The 22,699-nt window shown below is 35.6% G+C and overlaps 1 protein-coding gene across 2 annotated transcripts in view; it reads left to right on the top strand.

The window, feature by feature from the left end:
- ODAD2 (outer dynein arm docking complex subunit 2) overlaps positions 1 to 22,699 on the top strand; it is an 84,175-nt gene that overhangs the window by 4,992 nt on the left and 56,484 nt on the right. Inside the window, exons 6-11 of one of the 2 annotated variants that reach the window (XM_074157497.1) lie at positions 317 to 433; positions 3,218 to 3,438; positions 5,168 to 5,293; positions 5,500 to 5,644; positions 21,903 to 22,049; positions 22,346 to 22,555. In XM_074157497.1, the coding sequence (XP_074013598.1) occupies positions 317 to 433; positions 3,218 to 3,438; positions 5,168 to 5,293; positions 5,500 to 5,644; positions 21,903 to 22,049; positions 22,346 to 22,555 (966 nt within the window). Of the gene's footprint in view, positions 1 to 316; positions 434 to 3,217; positions 3,442 to 5,155; positions 5,294 to 5,499; positions 5,645 to 21,902; positions 22,050 to 22,345; positions 22,556 to 22,699 lie in introns of both variants that reach the window. The other variant, XM_074157498.1, reaches the window with a different exon arrangement.

The raw sequence follows: 22,699 nt of genomic DNA, 5'->3' as shown, positions 1-22,699 counted from the left end.
TTTAGACATCTGCCATACTGAACTGGAAGCTCATATTTACTTGGTTGTTTGCTAAAAGCCATAAATTCTTTTCAGTGGAACTACACACAATTAACTTATAGTAATTACTTGCAGAATTCCATATAAGATCTTGATTATCTGTTGGGATCTTTACAAAGCATTATTGAAGTTTGATGGACTCTGCTGAGTGTGAGACTTTTGTACCTATTACATTACAGTATGACCTCTGTGCTCTTTAACACTGTTTTATGATGCAGATTAAATTACCAGTGTGAGGCAATACTATTAATAATTTTAAATTTATTCTTTTTTTAAGGGTCAGCTAAAGGGTAAAGATGACATTGACTATGAAAGAAAAAGTGATGTATGTAAAGACATTGTTACATTTTTAAGGGAGAGATCACCTAAATTTGTAGAAAATATGGCTAAACAGGTATGCATTTACTGATACTGGAGTATATTTGTAGAAACATACATTGTACATTGGTAAGAATTACATTGTAAACCTGACTGAATATTTATCTTCTTTATCAAAGATAAATCTGTGATTAAATGAAGAATTTAAGGACTCTGAAATGCCTTTATTATTTTTCTTTGGATTTGTTTCAGTTTCTGCTAAAAACATTCCTTTTGTAAATAACAAATAACACATTATTTCATGTATCATTCTATCATACCTTATTCTGAGGTTTGATCCAACATGGGAGGTCAGCTTCTAATTTTGCATAAAAAGTTTTGCTTATCCTCTGGTGTTATTCTTTATGGAGCACTGGAAATGCTACAGCAGGAAAATATGATATCCTTACGGAAAAGGTCAACTTTTTATGACAATATTTTTCTGTGAACAAAACCACTTAAATTTTTATCTTCATTCTTTGTAACCCAAATAGAAACAATAGCCCAACTTTTTTACGAGAACTGCCTGATTTAAATATCAGAGCTGAGAGTTAAACTTCCAGCTTAAGCACTGTGTGTTGCTTCATCCATGGTAAAACGCAAGTGTTTGGGCTTTTATTTAGAGCTCTATATTAGCTAGAATCACACAGTGCCATTCCAATTTTAGTTGCTTCAACATTCCTGATAAAAAGTCTTTTTTCAGATTTTTAGTGTGGTTATAAGAAATTAATAACTTGGTAGTAAAATTCATTACAAGCTAAAACATGTCAAAATTTTTATTGTGGTTATTTATGTGCAATTTTAATTATTGCAAGAAGGAAATCATTAACATGGAAATTTTCTTGTCCTTTAGTTACGATTTTCTGGGATATAGGGCTGACTTTTTTTTTTGAGATAAAGATATTTGACAGTGCTGAAAGAACAGAGTATTTCAAGTTGTACAAATAAATACAGTAGCTTATATCAACAGTAATGAAATTAAACTTGGAAGTTGTTTTGTTTGAAAGTGCAATAAGTTCCAAAATGTGTTTTATTTATCCCATAGGCAATTTTTTTTAATGTTATATGTACATATTGGTTTACATTTCATAAATGTGACAATATATGAATGTTTTAGACATAACTACTGGTTTAGTATGTTTTCAAAGTGATTTGGCTTCATTTGGTGGTCATGAAAGGTAAAATATGGTAATATTTTAATAATTCTTTACAGTTCTGTTCCTAAATGTTAATATAGATTAATGTTGATATCAATGATAGAGATAATATACCTTTCTTTACTGGATTTCTGCTCTTATAAAGATAGTGTAGCTATTCAAGAAATGTGTACACTTTATTAAATAAGAGTAAATAAATTGAATTTATCCTATTTTCCTTCAATTGTTATATAAATCACTTAGTCTTCCCTGTGTAAATAAGTTTATGCTGAAGAGTATAAAATATACCATTTTAATGGTTTAGGAATATCATATTATATTGCCTTGGTGAAGACAAGAATTTAAACAAGTTGACACTGTAGAGCTGCAGAATATACGTATTTGAGGGAAAATCCTCTCTACTCTAGAACTCTGAAAAGCAGAGGAAAGCTGTATTTCCCAGGTTGCCTACATGAAATAAATTATGACTGGAAAGAGCTTTATTTTATTTTCTGAGGAGAGGAGAGCTTCAAAAAGCTCATTACTTACACATTTAGTGCAAACTCAATTAACTTTTGTAATATCTTCTTGACCTTCTTTAAGCTAACGTTTAGAATTGCTTTGTTGGCATATAGTGCTGTAGGAAACATACTTTTTAACATGTGCTTAGCTGGTCAAGCTACAACATCAATTCCCCTGTGATTTGTCTAGTTTATCACGTGTTAAACTGTCTTGTGTAGATTACATTTTCAGAATGAGAGAATTAGCATGAGTTAGTTTATGATTAGGCAGTTGGGTCAGTAAGCCTGGAACAGATGATTCACATCAGGGACTAGTCAAAACCAGACCATACTGTGACAGTCTCCTTAAAACTGTCTTGAATCAGATACTTAAAGGAATGTCTTCACCTCTCTGGTAGTGACAGCTGCAATAATAATAATAAGTAATGATCGTATGCTGTTTTTCCTGTAAAAATTGAATATGTTTCAATAGAGAATAAGAGTTGACAAGAGTCCTTTCTGTTCTGGATATTTTTGATCAGCCATGGTACTAGACACAGACAGCTGAAGGATTGGTAGGTGCCACTCATCTCTATTTTTGTATGCGATTTGTTCAACAGTGTTGTGTCCTGAGAGACACAAGATGAAAAAAATGGAATGGAATGTGTTTATAGTCTAAACTATGTCAAATTAAGTTACTTGGAACTGAAGTCTAGCAGTTTACTATAGCCTATTTTCAGGTTTATGTTCATTATTTTTTGTGGGAATTTTTTGAAAATCCTTTGTGCAGACAAATAGTTTTTAAATAAATGATCCACTGAAAACAGAATGCCTGACTTTACAATTGTAGATCTTAAAACTCATTTGGAATTAGGTTTTATAAAAGTGCATGTGTCACAAATTACTTAACATTAGAAATTAAACAACACCCAACATTCAAGTATGTTCAGGAAAATCCAAATTTAGCTAGTTCATTTATTTCAAAAACTTTATTTTGCACACACTAACAGCTCTTTTCCAGATTAATGTTTCAATCTTTCATTCTTTTAAAGGCTATCTGATTTTATCCTTAATACATACAATTTTTAAGCACAGCATCCTGAATTGTGCTTATAACTTACTGTTTTAATATGCATTATTCATACATCAATGTGACTGACAAACCATGTCTCCTCCTTTTATTAGGAATATAGTTTTTTTAAGGAACCAGCATATGAGAAGAATTATCAGCGTATGGAAGTAGTTGATACTCAGGTCTCTGGCCAGTCCCAGAATCCTCATGAAACCCCTACAGAAAAGAATGTATGTGAGAAAGTGAAAAGTTCTGCAGCAAGAAGGCGATCCATTGACAAGAAGAAATTAGAACCATTTATGAAATGGAAGAATACTGGACTTTCTGCTTCCCACAGATAAGTAGTTATATTTATGATTGAATTTTCCTATAGAACTCTAAACTGTGCTAATGATTGGACTACATGTTACAGGTTTGCATCATAATATTAAGTTAGGAGCAATAAAACAAAATTTAGTACATGCTTATTTCTAAGAAGACAGTACAGTCTACCAAAGAGATTTCTGAGTTTTCTTCTATCGTGCAACAGCTTTGATGATGAGATTATCTTGCAACCATCTACAGTACTGGTCCTCCAGGCCTGTGACATTTTCATATTTTTGGTATAAAATGCCCTTTAAAGCAAGACAGAGTAGACAATCTAATATAAACCACACTTTCTGAGGGAGGCAAAAGAGATCCAAGATGGAAAACCAGGACGACTCTTACTTATACTACCAATTTTTAATGATTTCATACTATATAAGCCACTTTTCTAGCTCTGCTTAGCAACAGTCTTCACTAATGAGATTATCTCAAAGTTTGAACACCCAAAAATATACACATATTGGATATTGTTGGATTTGTCTTCTGAAATCAGAACACAGTTCTGATTTCATGTTTCCTGATTTTGTGTTAATGGAGGAAGAATATCTGAAGGAAAGGCTTTGATTGTCATCCTACAGAAAAAAAATGTATTCTCAAGTCTGCTGATTTGACTTGTTGCAAGAAGCATTTCAAGAGATTTTGGATGTGACCTACAGTCATGACTTAAAAAAATGTGGTTTTCCAGATACAAGAACTTATATTTTTCCACAGTCATTGTTAGAGTCTAGATGTAGTGAAATTACCTTTAATTAAAGTTGATTTAAAGTTGATGAAAGTTGAGTTAAAGTAGTATTACTCAATTAATGAGCAGTATTCTCTTCTATTGTGACTGTGGTAGTATGATCAGCCCAGGCTTGAAAGGACATTTTGTTTTCACAACTTTATAAGTTAGGGACAAAAAAGCACCAGAGATTGCATCCAGCTAGGCCTAGAAGCCTTCTTGGAATACGAGGAAAGCAAAATATATTGTGTTCAGCATGATCAAAGCTATGGAACAGCTTAGTGTATGGAAGTACTAGGCAGACCAGAACTCTTCTGCCTGGAAAAAAGATGACTCGGGGGCGACAAGACAGATACAAAAAATCATGACTGGAGATGGTAAATAGGGAACAGATAGTCATGGTCCGCTCTCATACAAGAATAAAGGGCATCAAATGAAAATGAGCAGCAGTAGAATAAAGGGCGAGACTTCTTCGTACAACATATGGTTAAAATTCTTTGCCATGGGATGGTAGAGGCCATTTGTTTATGTGAGTTCAAAAAGCAACCAGACACATTCATGGAAGAAAAATCCATCCAAAACTGCTAATGCAAGGATGATTAGGAGGTCCCTGAATCACAACTTGCTGAAGAATATTCTGGAAAAAGTAATTTCCGTGTTCTTCTACTGTTACCTAGATAGCTGCTATTGATCATGGTTGGAGATGGTATCCTAGGATAAATGGACTGTGGTCTGTCTGCATATACTCATTCTTTGTTCTTGTATCACATACAGGTCAGCATAATATAATTTTTCTGATATTCTGCTATTTTATTGAAGCAAAATCAGTACTTAAGACACACGATACTTTCTGTTTAATAAGTTTATTGTGTAGGTTCATAAGCTCATATGTACTGACATAATACATATCCAACATAGCTTTTTGGTTTGATGTATATATATAATAATTTTTTTTTTTAAATAAAACCAAATATTTTAGTGACAAGGCTGCAAAAAAAGATACTGAAGAAGAAGGGAGAAATAATACCGTGTCTCGGAAAACAAAAAAGAAAGCCAGTGGCATTTCTTCTCAGTCTGTTAAAAAACAGCAATCTTCAAAACGGTATGGGTTACTTATTTTTCTTCCTTCAATTTTTTATTTTTATCTTCCATATCTACAGTAATTATTACCATACTTTGTATTTGGCAATGTCAGTTATATTTTTCTAATTCTCTTATTAGGCAGTGTTGTCATACCTGTTAAAAATGTGCTTGTTCATATTAGTTTATAGCTGTTTAAAATGGGTGATACTGTTTATTTATTTTTAGTAAAACATCAGGCAAGTTTGAAGATGTTAGTGAAAGTTCCTCAGAGACTGAGGAAGATGAAGAACAGCCTGTACGTCGTCAGGAAGGAAACACTGATTTGCCATCAGAATACTGGGGAATTCAGAAACTTGCAAAATATTTAAAGGTAAATAAGAAGTGTTGATAAATTTTATTTTAAATAAAAGCTACTCTTTACCTTCTACAGCTGAGGACACCAGACCAGCTCCTTACCTTTCTGCCTTCCATATATTTTAGAATAGCCTTGCTATGTAGTAGGTTCAAATCCTGGAACTGTGGACTTCCCTATCACACACCCATTTCTCCTGCATTTTTTTTTAATCTGCTATTTCTGGCTTATATAGAGCCTTAGATTAAACCATCTGTTCAGTGTTATTTAAAACTTAAGATGGTATAATTTCTTTATTAATTATTTGGTTTCTGGTTTGCTTTTTGGGTGAAACTTTCCAAGGTATTTCTTGATGTGGATAGTAACTTTCAAGAGTTTTTATTAAAACTGAGTACTTGCCTAAAGTCTTTCATCAACTATGATTAATGCATGACTGAAGTAATTCTAACATGGCCTTGTGTCTGGATAGATGCTGTTAGTGGACAAGAAAATGTATGATAAACAGGCATCCTCTAAAAGAACAAAAAAAGGTTTTTTACACAGACTTGTTGAAAATCTTTTGGAACATATAAATATAGATGTTTAGTATTCTGTGTATGTCTGAAACACATAAAAAAACCCAACAACCCTCTACTATTCTGGAAAACTCTAAAACTAATTATGTTTTTCCCTCAGGAGAAATTCCTTTACAAGTTTGTACTGAAATTTATGTACTATAAGTTACTAATAAAAGCACTGGTTTATTTGTTTTTTTGAATGCAGCTACAGGGTACACACATCCGACCAATAAAATGATGGTGCTGCATTTGGTACAGCAGAAATACTTGGGAGGAATAAGAAAGCTTTGGCTCCTTCCAGTCCTTTAACCATTGTAGAAGAGTAACCTAGTTTTTTGAGCAGTTTTCAGTTCATTTGCGCTGTTTGTTCTCAGTTCGTGTATGTGGGACCTATGCTACTGGTTGTAGCCAAAGAGACACAGAAAAGCATGGATAATACAAGTCTCTCTGCAGTTCTTTGCCATATATTTTCCAGGTTGGACTTCTGTATTCTTGTCATTTTGGCTATGCAAAAGTAGCCCTTGCAAGTTCAGCATGTAACTTGCTCAGCTATCAGCTAATGCTAAGCACACTATATACATTTTGCATAATACAGTTTTTTATATTTGCACAGAATTACAGTTCAAGGTGTTGCTTTCAAATCATTCAGTCTACTGATAGTTTGCTTCTGTCCGTCTTATAGACCACTTCCTTGTACTTTTCTGAGAGCTCAGAGAAGTAATTTTTTAGTAAAGACCCAGGGTTCTCCTGGAGAGGATACTTGAAATTCATTACTGTTGACGAACTCCCAGGAATCTTTTCATTGGCCTGTCTATGGACCACCCTCTTTACTGGCAAGGCTCTTCCCTCCTGGTTACATAATTCTCAAACTCCCTTTCCTCTCTCAATCCTTCATTTAGTCGTGTTTAGATTTTAGTATTGGACTTGATTGAATACTGAGGAATATTTGCACTTGCATGAAACCATTCTGAATGAAGGGTGAGAACGGCAAAAGGAAAATATATTTTTCATGCTCCTTTGTTTTAGAAATGAGTATATTTTGTTCCCATTGTCAACAAGCAAAATTACTTAATGGCTTAGAACTAGAAAAAGAAAGGAGAGCATTTTTGATCAAATTGTGAGTACCTGTTAAGAAGTGTTTATAATACAAAATTCCACTATATGAAGAAGTTTTGCTATGAAAATTCAAATGTATACTTGTTTATGTATTCATGCACACCCGAGCCTTCCTATAGTTCTCTAAGTTAGATATAAATTAAACAAAGTACTTGAAGATATACTTAAAATAGTTCTCTGTTGATTCTTAACTACGTAAAGCAAGAAATCCCTAGTGTCAGATAAAGCTGAAAAGAGATGCCTCAGTGCCATACCACAGACAGTGGTTGAAATTTTTATTGATGGAGTGCTACTTTAGCTTGCACATGGAATTCATTTTAATTCAAGTATAAATACTGCACTTCTGGCCAGACTTAGGAGATTTTTTGGCATTCTTGTTGTTCATGTAGGCAAGTGTTCATGACACACGCAACATAAGAGAAAATAAATTTATGACTGCAATATTTAAGTATCTACAAACAAATTTATATAGAAGCACAAAATTCAGAGGGCTTGTGTGTCTTCAAAGGTTGTATACATTGTTTGTACATCTTAAAAATTTAATAAAATGCCTTAAATAATAGAAGTTTGAGATACCAAGTTAGAAAATATAATAATTTGTAGGTGCAACCATTTTTTTGAATGGCTGCTAAAGTAAATGTGAATCACAGTTCAGCAAGACTCTATAAAAGATCAATTTGCAAACACAAACCTTCCATAAAACCTGAAAGATACCTAGTTTTTATACCAATGTTAGATTGCCATTAAAACTTCAGAAGGCAGTTGCTTCCTGTATAAAGCAAACTTGCCAGATCCTGTGAATTGTGTCTGTAGACTATGTTTTGTGTACCTCTTCATGGAGAGAAAATTCCAGTGCAAGGGAAATTCCCTTCTGACTTTTTGCCCTTCTCCATTCCCCCTCCTTTCTGGGAAAGAGTAGCCATGTTGGAATTGCTCCACTGGGAAGCAGCTGCTTCTGTGGTCTGGCTCCTTGTCCTACCTTCAGGCTTCCCAGGGCTGTGAAACAGAAGATATAGGATGTGTGCTCTTACCATGTCTCCCCTTCGACTTAAGAACGGGCAGCAAAGATAGATCAGTGAGCTTGGTGATGGCATTGTGTTAGGCATCTTTTGGGGCTAGATTAGATGAAATTGTAATGAAGCACTCTGTTGATGTTTGTAACAGTGAGATTCACTCAGGAGAGCCTTCTTCAGATTTAATGTTATATATTAAAGTAGTGCTTCTGAAGTATTAGATTTATAGGGGAAGGACTACATTCTACATTTGAAAATGTAGGAATAGGGTGAAGGGGTCACATTTTACAATGATCTTTTACTTGAAATGGGGAACATCAGGTAGAAATGCAGAATCTCTACAGCAGAGCTGGGGCTGTTCACTGAAAAAAAAAAGAAAAAATTGAAAAAAAGAGGTGATAGCTGGACACAATGCTTTGTGCTACCCATTGTTGAGCACTGATTATTGTCATTTTTAAGAAAAAATTGAGATGTTGAGAGATTAATTGGGGCTAGTGATTGCGCCAGGAATAACTCCAATCTACAGAATAAGGCTTTAATCCCTTGAATCCTTGTGCTGCTCAGTTTTGGTTCCCTGTAAGGGTGTGATTTATATGTACACCTATGCCAGGGTGAGCTCCGGACAGAGTTCTGCAGGACCATGTCAGTAACAGAATTCTTCGTTCAGTTTCTTACCTGGAAAGTCATTCTACTTTTGGCTATATTTCAGGGTAGGCTAGTGAAACCAGTCAAGTCTCACACCTCATGTAAAGTATCTACTAATTTCATATCTGGTTTGAATTACTCAAACAACCTCATTCCCAGAACAGCATTGTGTTTCTTTTCTACTTTGGAAACATAGGTGGACAAACCTGTTGTCTCTCCCCAGCTGTTTACATCTTGTGCCAGGTCCAGGAGCTAGAGAAAAGCTATGGTGCTGCACAGGAGCTAGGGAGGATGTGCCCTGAATATTGCCTTGAACACCAGCTCCCAGGTGCCCATGTGTGCTGGTGCTGCATTGCAGTGGATGGCTGTAAGGGAGAACATCTGCCACATGACTCAGTGAAATCTCATTGTCTGGGCAAGGAAAAGGGTGAAAGAACTGTGGGATACACTGGGTGTATTCAGGTCTGCTCCACAGCTGCATTTTGGCAGGACCTTTGGAAGAGTGTTGTGTTCAGGCAACATTTCTGGAGCTGGCAGGAAGTCCCTCTCTGTTTGGCTTATACTACATAAAGATGGCAAACAGACCAGGGAGGCAGGAATGTACAAGAATATTCCTTCTGCCCTTTGTCTCTTCCCTTTTCTTTCTCTCCATCTCCCTCTAAAATTCATCACTAATTTCTAGGCAATTGGGTCAAGGAAATGGAAATCTTAAGAGATCAAAGGTATAGATTTGGTTCTTACAGTGCATGTGTTGCAGTGAGTATTGGCGGGGCAAGATCTACTGCCCATCATTTCTGCTTCCCCTTTGTAGTGCGAGCAGAGCTGAGCCAGGAGGATGTACCGTGGCTGCTGCACCACAGGCAGAGTTTATTTCCTCTTCTCAGGAAGCTCAAATTTATTAGTTACGGAAATGCAGCTGTGCGTTGGCTTGTGGGAAGGAATACTGGATCCCCAGCTGAGCTCTTTGTACTTGGAGAGCACTAGTATTCTTGGGGAAGAAAGGTACAGGTTAGAAATAAACAAAGTCAAATAAGATGCAGGGAGGCTCTGCCAGGAGCTAAGATGCAGGATCTGAAATGAGAGGTTCATGCGATACTGTTGATAAATGGTATGGGACAGTTTTATTCCCCAGGAAATGAAAGGTGAGACTTCTGGAGGTTGGAATTTAGGGGCCTGGGGCAAACCAGGGTGTAGGAAATCTATGTATGCGTGAAAGGTAGGAATGTGAACAAGGAAGGTCCCAAATACTACAGAAACAGGGAGCCTGTTTCGGAACATTTGAGGACCAAATCTTAAATGGCAGTTGCATGTGTGAGGGGAGTTCTTTTGCGCTCTATGAGCAAGGTTTGCAAGGTGGCATTTCTCTCCTTGTAGGCAAAGAAGGAGACAGTCAAAAACTGCTTGCATTCTTCCCTACTGTGCATTAATATAGTCAGTCACAGTTTATCTCTAAGATGAGACTTGTCATATCTAAGGTCCAAGATTTTAGATATCTGAAAAGTAGATATCTTCCTCATAAAATTTTGCTCTAGAAAGCATCCAGCCTTTCAAAATAAATTATTACTTTCTTATGCAAATGGAAATTGTGTAGCAGTCTCAACCCTCCTGTGGTTTAACAGGTGGTGTACGCAGCCACTCTTTTATATGAACCAATTATAAATTCATGGCACTTGGGAAGACATTGATACGGCTTGTAGATTTTTCTCAAAATTTGTGTGAAATAGAGGATAGACACAGTATTTTTTAACTGTGAAATTGATTGTATTTTGGGATTAGCAGAAAAGTTATTCTGTTTTATTCTAAAATGCAGGACCTCAAAAGAGACATGAACATATTAGCCTAAGGAATAAAATGGGTCTTTTATTACTAATTCATTTAAAGTGAAACTACACAAAAAGTAATTTTAAATTTTGTGAGACAAGAAAAAATAGTGTTACAGTGAACCCACTGAAGTACTAATTGTTTGTTTACTTATTCTACACATTGTAATACTGCTCAAAAGTTTTGTGGTAGTCATAGAAGTCTAAAAGTCTAAGATTTGCATGAGATTATATTTTAGCTATTAAATACAAAATAAGCATATATAAGTGCATATAAAATATTTTCATATATAAAATAATTTTGCCACCATGTTTTCAGAACTGACCAACTGCAGATAATTGATCTAACCTTATTAGTAAAGTCTAACAATAAATCTTTTCCCTTATGAAAGTATATGCTGGGCTAATATGAAGGAGCTCATTCAACTGAACTGAAAGATCAAGATGAAAAGTAAATTTTGCTGTAGTTTGCCTAAGTGATAGACTGTTATTTTTCAGAAAATACGAAATGTATGAGACATAATAATTTCCCACCTGCTAGTGTTTCTAGGCACATGTTTGGCCAACCTGCCAGCCTTGGCAAGTAATCTCTTCATATCACTCTCTTCTCCACTGTTCATGAACATCTCTTGTTCCCATCTTCCACTATTAGCCAAGATTTTTTTTTTTTTAAATTCCAGTCAAGAATGTGATTACTGAAAAAAAAAGGGGATAAAAATATGGGGAAACTGCATTTTGTAGTTAAGATACGTATTTTTTAACAACCTAGCCAGTTGATCATGAAAAAGAAATCTTTTTATGATAAATTTACTGGGTAGGAAATACTGGCAAATGGTGAACTCGCAAATTATTATTATAATTGGCAACTCTGAAGCATTCACATAGCTCTCTCCTCAAAATACTGTACAAACAATCATTCCTCATCACAAGAGACATATAAAATTCATAACAGCCAGTTGATTTTTGACCATTAACACCAACTCTGATGAATTTCTGTGTAGTGGAGGTTTAGTTAATGTTCTGAGGGTCACCAATTCCAAAGAGTTTCCTAGCTGATTAGATAATTTTGCCAAAAAAGGAAAAAAAAAAAAAGGAATTCAGCAAAAAATATAAAAGAAGAGATGATATATCAAAAACTAAGGGATGAGGAAAAGAATGTGAAATAACTGATGTTTGATTCTCCTCTTTCTGCAGGATTGTATTCTATTGTAAAAGCAGGTAATGAAATAAATGAGCTATGATTTTGACACTGTAACTACTGTAACTCTAAAATAATTGTAAATTGACGCATCTGTCTCCATCTGACATACAGCTTTATAACCATGAGATAGATAATCAAATTGTTGGGTTTCCTAAAGAACATGATTGTGTCTGAAAGCTACCAAGAGTTTTAAGAAGTGAGAACAGCATTCTTCATTGGTTTTAAGTGTTCCACATTGCATCTAGGCTCAATTTAATCAGAACTTACTATACACACAGTTATTTCAGGAGCCTGTTCTTCAGCCATGTCTTCATCTATATTTGTTTTTCCTGTGCCCTTGCTAAGCTCAATTTTTAAGTTTGTTTTACTTCTCCAAAGAACATTTTTCTCTTAGTTTTTCATAAACTGTTGCTATCATTTTGTTTTTCTTGCAAAATCCGGTTTGGCTGGTTTCAAATCACTGTCTTTTCTGCCTGCTCAGTGCTTTTGAAACTTCAGCAGCGTGCTAGCTCTCCAGTAGTCTATATAGGCACAGGTCCTTCTTAGTTCAACCTCATTAAATTTTCTCCACAGATTCACTTCCACTGGTTTCCCAAATGAGTTGGATCCATAAAAATAAAATGGCTGTAATAACATTAAAGCTTTTATTCTTTTTGTGAGCCAAGAGCTAGGCAAAATCAAAATTGCTTAGGCAGGTCTGAACTGTCACACAAGGTCAGTAGTACATCTGTATTACGGGCAGCATATGTCAGATCTCCAAGGCTGTAGTCAGGATTTACAAGTATCAATGTTAAATTTTAAAATTAGTACTGTTTGTCTAGGTTTTTTTTAACTTTTAAATTTGATCCTAGACCCTCTTCTCTTTCTCATTCAATCCTCATTTCCAGCTAATTTCTGCATGTTCTTTTTAAAAATACCTATGCTTTATTTTCGACAGATGAAGTGGCCAAAGGAAAGGGAGGGGGCTGTATCCTTGTTCTAGTGCCAAGACGTAAAAGGCAGTACCTAGATTGGGATTCATCTCACCTAGCTCTAAATGTATACAGAGTAGGTGGTTGTAGCTGAGCTGGGCATTCAAGGCTACCTTTATGATCAGTGGAAAAAATAGGCCCTTTTAGGATATGATTCATCTGATACTTAAGCATCATTAGATGCTAGATTAGATCAGAGTAAGATGGATCATGTTTTCCACTTCATTGTTAACTTGATCTCAATTAACAGGAATATAGGATGGCTATAGATGACTCGATCTTAATTATCAAGAATGTAGGATGGCTGTAGATAAGTGAATTTAAACAGATGATTCCCATCCCCCCAGTCTTCTGCATTTGAAATCATCAGTGAGTGTAATGTGAAGTAATCTTTTAAGGCCTACTCTTATTCCAGATTCTTTGTGGATGGAAATAGGGGTTTGCGTGCTTCTGGCCTTTTTTCCTTGGAGTACTTTGTAAAGATCAGCCTTTTGGAAACAGCCTTAGAAACTAATTGGCAGTCCTCAGTTAATGGGATAATTAATAGATGGACATCTGCTAGATATCTATGCTCTAACTTTGGCCTAGCCAGCTTGGTGACTGTGCTTGAGATTTGTTTATGTAGACAACAGGCATGTGATCAGCATCCTATAGGTTTGTCTTGCTTCTGGTTCTTTAGAAGGGTTTCAGTAGACCAGACCTACTGGCTTGCACAGCTCTTTACCTTCTTATTACCATGTTCTGCGCTGCCTTTGGAGCTCTTCAGTGAGTGGGCTGCAAAGTATCCTCATGGTTTTAGGACAGTCCTTCTGACATGTTGGTCAACAAAGAGAGAGGCTATCTGGATTCTGGAGAAAAGCATGAGTAATGAGAGCTAGCTGTCCAAAAAAGGGCAACCTGTGGAGATTTTCTGACATCTGACTAAGACTGATGTCGGAGCCATCAGAAAAGCAGAGTAAAAAAATCCAGTAATTTCTACACAGATACAAAGGACCTTATCTGCCTTCTGATCACTAAAATATACATGTCCTTGCTTTGAGGAATCGTATGAATCCAATTTACTCACTTACTGTTCTATGAGAAATGGCATTTTTGTTCTCTTTACCCAAGAGTCACTTTTAAGTTTATATCTTGGCCTTCTGAGTTACTTTAGTCTATATTAGCCCAACTAGCTATTCTCACCTATCTGTACTGGCACATAATACATCTGAGAGCTTGTTTGCTTGTTTTTCTTGCAAAACAAATTTAGATATATTCAGCAGTTTTCCTTAAAGAACATTTTTTCTTTGTTGGTATCTTTTAGCTAGTTGGTATCTTTTGGGAGAAAGATTGCATAGGCAGCATAAAGGGCATCTTTATGGGATGGAAGGGAATTGGGAGAGAAGCTTAGCTCAAGGACACCATAAGCCCTAATTGTTTACTGCTCATGTCAAAGTGATGTTTTAAAGGCCATTGAAGGATTACTGTAGGGTAAGTTTGTCTCGAGGGTTTGTGACTCGTGCCATCACATATGACTTCAGCCAGAGGCTGAAAAGGAGGAAAGAAAGTGGATAAAGACTAACATCAGGTGGAAGCCTATATAAAAGAGTGTTTGCAGGTGACTGGGCTCAAATAGTTAGATTTAAGGAGATAGCCCATTTGCAACAGGACAGTATAGAACTGCAGCAGTTTTAGATTGATTGAAGTTGTCCTGAATGCCGTCACCTGATTCCCTTGAACTTGATAAAAGGGCTGTTTGCTGGCCTTGTAGAGGTTTTCAAGTCTGCAGCCAGCCTTGTGCAGGACACAGAGTATCCAGATACTTGTATAAAATCAATCATTTCAGGATGGAATGTCTGAATGTAACTTTCTAGTCAGCTTGCAAGAGCTTGAAGGCTTCATCTTATCAACAATACAGGTACCCTACCAGCACTGATGAGCTCTATCCCTAAAGAAGGCACTAAAGGTGAAGGCTTGGCTGTGGTGTGTATACTCTTTGTACCCTATCTTAGTGTCCGTGATCATCCTCCAGGCTCTGGGTTATTACAAAGAGGCTAGTTTTCTTATATACGTAGTTACTATCCCTTTAGAGCAGGCAGCAAGATAGAATATGAATATCTTCTTTAACCTCGCAACTGAAGATGTCTTGTCAAGCTGTGAGTGGTAGTGGCCATGTTTCTGATGCTCATCAGGCAGGCTTAGTGTACGTATGATGATGTTGCACCCTACTCTTACAGTTACTGTGGCAATGGAGTTCTCACCCTGAAATGATTTGTTACTGGATGGTAGAAGTTAGTGTCACCATTTCTAGAGGAAGGTGTCTGACCTTTTGGCCACAGATGTAGACATGCAGAAAGCTTTGCATTTCAATACCAGAGAGCATTGAATGGAACAACTCTCCCGCTGTGTGTGACTTACACACTTAGTAAGTCTCCATTCTCCAGAGCAACTTCTCCTGCAAGTGAGGAGAGGGCACGCCAGTGACTGAAATTCAGTATGTCATGATACAAATAAACAAGTGAGCAATTTTCCTTGAATTAGAGCTGAAGAAATGTGTGGCCTGTCACTTTCAAAAACATGCTCCTATCATCAAGGGTGCTGAAGTAAATCACCTGTTCAGGGACTCCATCTCTGTTGATGATGGTGGCAGCTGAAGGTAGTGTACTGCTGGAGAGGTAAGATGGTACCAGGGAGAGTGGCTTCTCTTACAAAGAATGGTGGAAGATCATGGTTTGTGCATTGAATAAAGCAATTTACATATGCTAAAAGAGCCTGTCATGGTGGGCAGAGGAAGTCTAGGATGGTTGCTGAAGCTGAGTTCATTCATAATGGAGTGTCACTGGGACACCATGATGTGAGTTTGAGAAAATCTAGGACTTTGTAAATAGAGTTACCTCAAACCACTTTACTAGATGAGCTGAAGTCTGAACTCCCATAAGGCTACCAAACGTACTACAGGTGGCCTGTGGTAAGTAAAACCTAAGCCAGAGCTAAAATTCAGAATGACCTCAGTGCTCACGTATTCTCTTGAATGATTACATTTTGCAGTAACAGTAGTTTCTGATGCATCAATTAGATTAAATCCCAAATTAACATCTGTTGCAATGACCGGATCTAGAAATCACAATGGGATTGTGTATTTGTTTTCCACATTACAATTTTTTCTTTTTTCCCCCAAATTTATCTAGGATTGAAAAGATTCTGGTCCATTGTCTTTAGAAAATTGTCCAGATGCAACTGGGGAACAAATGCTCTCCTAAACTGAAAATTTCACAAATGAGAAGAAGATGAACTTGCGCAGTTAAGATATTGTATATTACCTTGGCCAGGTTTTCTGTGGTTTTTGGGTCAGCATTTCACTTCTCTCCAAGTTTGAGGTTTGAGAAGCTACTGGGAAAAACATTCTAATATTCCTAGCCCACTGAAGTAAAATTTCATATGTTTGCACATGAACTACATTGACTCTTACCTCCTCTATGGTAGAATCCAATTACTATGAATCAGAAAAGGGAAGCTAACAGAATGGGTGTATGTCTTGGGAGAGTTTTTAAGAGGTTATCGACAGTTGCCTATCAAAACCTTCTGCTTCAATCAGAAAATAATAGACTTATTCTTTTGTTTGGAAACTCATTTCTTTTCAATTTCATAAAATACAGTGACAATTTAAATTCACTGTGTATGGGTCATAACATGTATTGTCACTTTTGCCACTGTGAAGGGTCAGAGTCTAGATATTAATCTGCAACTAAAACCGCGCAACTTCTGTGCATGGTTTTAGTCCAATTTGAATGTTTTGTGATTTTGTGATGCCTGTGAGTTTCCACTGGCTTTAGTTATATTAATCTGTATGGTTTACATACTGCCAGGCTGTAGCCAAAAAACGCCAGAAGATTCAGGAAATGGGGCAGGGAATTATTCCATAACTCAGTTATACTTGTCCATAACTCATCTCTTAACGAGTTGCAGCTTGTATGTTTTATAAACTAAAATGAAAAATTGGAACTAGGACTTAAACTAAAACAAAACTGAATGCTTAGAGGTTCACTACCCCCAAAAAATTGCCTTGCTGAATCATTATACATATTATACTGCAGTACTAAGTCTTTCATTAAGCTTTATCAAAATTTATTTAAATTTTTAAATATTTTCCAGCAGAGAATTACAAAATAGTCTGTGATTTAAGAGAGTGAAGTTCAACAGAAAATCAAAAAGTCACAAAGGAGTAAATGAAGAATACTGTTTTATACTTTACTACTTATTTTGGCTTTCTTGTTTTATGAAAATGGCAATGTTTAAATAATATTTTGGGCTAGGATTCCACTTAATGTTTTTGTTCTGGGAGTTTTTCATTCTGTTAATTATTTTTAATTAAATAATTTCTGGTATAACAATAAATATAATACAATTTGACCTACTTTCCTTTGGATATCACATAAAACTATTTTGTTTGTTCAGTATTTTCTAAAAATATCATGACTTGGCCCTTAATTTTTTCAAATATATTGTAATTTCCATTCAGATTATATATACTCATAATCAAAAGTAGGGTATTAGACACAAGAATGACAAAACTTCCCACAAAGAGCAATTTTCTGTCCTGTAATTCAGTCATACTATCATAGACACGTACATTAAGATATCTATCCAAGACTTAATTAGTACAGTAAATAAAGTGAACTTTTAACTCTGGCAAAACAATTTGCAGCCATAGGTCTAAAAACTAATCCTTGACATTGCCATGCAAAGTAAAACAATATTTCATTTTCTGGTTGCATTGTCACATTCACTCTAAATCCAAATCCAAATTAAATAAATTTAAAAATGCCAAAAAGATACCATATTTGTGAGAGAAAACCTATATATTTTAAATTTTATTTAATCTTGTTTTCTCTCGGGAAACTGAAATGCACTATAAATTGGGCAATGCATTTGGAATTGTCGTCTTTATATTCTTGTTAGTACTTTTATTACTTGTACTCCAATAATACCTTTAGGTTTCAGTTGAAATTTGGGAACAAAAATACTGAGAAAAGACATCTGGCAAGTAGCAGGCAGGAATTTTGTCAAAAGACTCAAGGACCGCGACTATCCTGAGTCCAGGAATGGTGCCTTTCTCATAAAACCGCCCCTTCTCTACTGTCAGTGGTGACAATTCTAAACTCTGATACAGGTCTTTGCTGTAGGAAAATCAGTCAAAGTGACATAAGTATGCCACATATGATGTCAGAGGGTTCAAGCAAAAGAAGAGGGTAATGTATGCCATAAAGTGAACTGTGCCAGGTTAAATGTTCCATAGGTCTCCTGTACAAACTCTTGTATGGTCTCAGCTCTCTGAAAAGCTAGCGTTTCCGCCTGCTGGCAGATCATTTCCAAAAACTTTGATGGTATTTACCCTTTCCAGAGATGACTCTAGAGGAAATTTTATATCTGTCTTTTCTAGCCTACTGAACTGAGGTCGTAGTTTGAAAAATTTAAAGCTTTGTATTCGTTAAGAAGGGTTGTAATTAGGATGGGACATGTGATAGTGAAATCTTAAGACTGTATATACTTCAATGATTAGCAGAAGTGTTTTGTCCGATGTAAGTGATCTGAAACTTTATCAAGCATTTTTCTCACTTTCCTTTTGGATGTATTTTCTCACTTGTGATTCTCTACTACACTTATGGTATCTGTTGAAGAGCATGTTCAGTTTAAAGACTGTTTTCTGTATTTGTCTTTCTGTTTAAGACATGCTGCAAAATGCAATGTTTTCATTAGACCTACTTGTTTCATATTAGCAAACATTACTCATTTTTTCAGTGTTCTGTATTTCAGTATGATGTGCACAGTTGAGCAAAATATTTTCCTCTGGAAAGGGTTGGCTCAAAGTTATTTACAGTTTCAAAAGTGTCATTTGAAAGAGGTGGGCTTGGACAGCACAGTTCCGATCTGGACGGGAGCCAAAGCTTCCCTGGAATGGAGAGGCATGTGGGAGGTGGATGCTGTAGTTTGATTTACTAGGTGCTCTAAGTTGTAACTTCCACATTAGCACCAGTTGGCATTGCTCACGCACTCCAGCTTCTGCTGCAGCTACATGGTAGCTCAGCCCTCCTCATTTCTGTGCAGCTGGATTCATACCTGATTTGATTAATGGTAAATCTATATTACAGGTCCAAAGGAATCCATTGTTATCATATGGTTTAACTTTCTGCATACCACAGGGTGTATTCTTTGAACTTTTTCTTGATTTTAATCTAGTAGCTGTGACTGAAATAGAGCTTATCTTTTAGAAAAACATCCAATCTTGACTGAAAAATTTCCACTGCTGGAAAATTTATCATCACTCTTAGTAACTTCTTCCAAAGGATAATTAACCACACAATGGAAAATTTGCACTTTACTCCTAATCTAATTTTTAGAACCCTTAATTTCAAATCATCAAATGTCTGTTCCAGAACTGTAGAGGTCTCTGTGATCACGTTCCTCTTCCTCATAGATTTGTTTATTCACTATGAATAAATCATAGCTTAATTTACTTTTTAATAAAGTGAATAGTGCTTCTCATGCGTGTCTTAATGCAACTATTTTCCAGGCTTACAGTCATTTTTATTTTTCTTCTCTGAATCATCTCCATATTTTCAATTTCCTTCCAGATCTGTAAAAAGGAAAATTAGACACAGAATTTCAGTTGTAGTTGCACAAGTGCCTAAAAAGAGATAATACCCTATGTTCCCATTCAGTACTTTCACTTATACATCCTGAAATTCATCCTTTTAATCAAATTTTACACTGTAATCTCAAATTCGTATTCAACATTCCAAGTCTTTTTATGTGTTCTGGTTTCCAACATTGAACTCCTATATTGAGCTATATCCTGTTTTCATTATTTGTAAGCGTTATGACCTTAAATTTAGACATAAAAGAAACTGTATTGGGCAGATCAAAAGACAACATATCCCAATAATCTGACAGCAACAGGAGGAGAGACACAATAATCAGGGTGGAAGTTTTCTGTGGTTAAAGCTCATCTTATGCATTCCAGATGTGCCGACCTCCAATTTCCACAACTAGACTGCAAAGCTTATAGTAGTGTGAAACTCCATTCGTATTCTACCAAGGCAGAAGAAATCCAGGACCATAAACAAATAGCCAGGGTGAAGTAAGAACAGGGCAAACACACAGCTTTCTAGCCCCCACCTGTTTTTAGCTCAGGGAGTTGAAAATTGAATGAGGTATTTACGTTTTTACTGACCTTCAATGAAATCTTTTAGCTTTCACAACTATTTCTGCTAGTCTGTTGCCTCATTTGAAAAGCCAACTCCCTTTCCTTTCCTTCTTAACCTGAATCCTGTTATACCTCATTATTAAAAGAGGTTGTATCTGTATTAAAAGAGACATTGGACAGTCAATCCCTTCCTATCCCACTCATTTCCATCCCTAACATTGTAGACTTCTATCCTGTCCTTTCAGGCATCCCTCTTCTAGGCTGAAAAACCCTTGGGTTATCTTTGCTGCTCTTCTCTGAAACTTTTCCAGTGCTATAGTAACCTTCCTGGAACAGGCAGCAGAACTGCATGATGTTTTTAAGGTGAACGTGAACCATGGATTTATACAATGCTATAGTGACATTCTCTGTTCACTATCTTTTTTCCAAATAAATCCTAATATTCCATTTGTTTTTTGATTGCCATCTACCCTAACCCAAATATATCATTTCTAAATTTTAATGTTCAGCTGAAAACCTATTGTTTCATCTATGGAGTCAGGATTGGTTTTTCTGCTGTGCATCACTTCTCATTTTCTCATTTGCTATTTTATTGCCCTCTTAGTCTTCGTAAGTTCTTTACCAGTTTGTCACAACTGACCCTGAATCATAGTATCATTAACAAACTTTATTACATAATAATTCTTTCCATTCTTCAGGGTGTTTATGAGTATGTTGAATTGCACAACTTCAACACAGATCCATGGAACGCTACTAAATCAAACCCCTTTATTGAACTGTTTGCTCTTATCTCGAGTTTCCTATCCTTTAGTCATTCTTTTCAATCCATGCAATGACCTTTCCTCTTAAACTATCATGGCTTAATTTCTTTAAAAGGTATCAGGGAGGGATTTTGTCAAAATCCTTATGGAGTCCAGTTAGACATATCAACTAGATCACCATTGCAACAAGCCTGGTAAGTTTTGTAAGGTGGGACTTCTCTTAACAGACCCGTGGTGACGATAAGTGTATCATATCATTGCAAAAATATCAGATGTCTGCTAATTCTGTTCTTTATTAAAGTCTACCAATTTGTTCAGCATAGATATTTGGCTAAAAGGCGTTGGATAACCCTTGACCTCTTTTCAAAGTTGCCATTATATTTGTTGTTTCCCAGGACATTGGTAACATGGCAGTTTGAAGCAAGAGAATACAAGCCACTTGTACTGAATCAACTATTTTACCCTATTTCCTTTATAACTCAGTTGAATACTATCTAATAATGGCAATTTTTTATTGTTCACAGTGTCAGGGTTTTTTAATAAAAACTTTAATAAAAACAGTGACTTCAGTTTCAGAAAAATCCTCTGAAATGTCCTCCATAATGGAAGATTCCAGTTGGAATCTCTTTGGTTTCTTCTGGAGTGAACACCAATGCAAAGAATGTAGATAGCTTCTCTGAAATATCTGTATCTTCACTGTGTGTTCTTTTGCTATCTGCAAACACTCATGCAGAACTCACAATACTCGACTGCCTAATCGACTAGTCCATTCCCAGCCAGCCATATTAGTAATTTGTCACCTGTACTATTCACTCTTACGTCAATCTATATGCCATTTGCAGACTTCATCAATAATTACATTTCTTACTATGTCTATGTTATTTAACAAATAATAGAATCAAAATAATCAGTTTCTTCTTTGGTAGTAGTTTTACTAGTGCTAGTAGAAGAGATTAAGTTTTATATTAAATACACTTTACACATTAATTAATTATTTGCTCTATTTTAGGGTGGTAATCCAACAGCTACTGTAATCGCATTGTGTTCAATGAGAGATTTCAATCTGGCTCAAGAAACTTGTCAGCTGGCTATCAGAGACGTTGGATGTCTTGAAGTGTTAATTAATATACTTGATACAGAAGAAATTAAATGTCAGGTAAGTAGCTTTGTCAAATAGAGCAATAAATATGCCTTTTCTATTAGAATATTTTTACAATTTTCAAAGTTATATAGTATAAAGAAAATTGATTTATTTCTTAATTTCTGTATTTTCTCAATTTCAAGGATTTTTTAGAAAAAAGTCAATTTATTTGGCTTTCGGTTTCCTTCTCTTCTTCTGATTCAATTTAAAAGATAAAATGTTTTAGATAAACCAGCATTGTAAATAATTTTTCTTTTTCTAAAAAATTTCTTAAAAATAATGTTTAACTTGTGTTATCTCCCATTATTTAGATTGGTTCATTAAAAATCCTGAAGGAAATTAGTCAAAATACGCTGATCAGACATGCAATTGCAGATCTTGGAGGCTTAGAGATCATGGTGAAAATACTGGACTCTCCAGATAAAGACCTAAAATGTTTGGCAGCTGAAACAATCGCTAATGTTGCTAGATTTAAAGAAGCACAAAGGACAGTAAGGCAGCATGGAGGAATCAAGAGACTGGTAAGCAGACGATAAAATTTGTAAAATTTGTCTTGTCATATGCATATTTTTGTCCAAAAAAAAAATGTCATATGTTGCATACGCGATTCTTGTTGTAGTGTTCACTGTCATTAAAAAGCAGTATAATATCAAATTTCCCAGTAG

Source organism: Numenius arquata, chromosome 12, assembly GCF_964106895.1.
Source record: "Numenius arquata chromosome 12, bNumArq3.hap1.1, whole genome shotgun sequence".
Classification (NCBI taxonomy): Eukaryota; Metazoa; Chordata; class Aves; order Charadriiformes; family Scolopacidae; genus Numenius; species Numenius arquata.
This window is presented reverse-complemented; position numbering and strand designations above follow the sequence as displayed.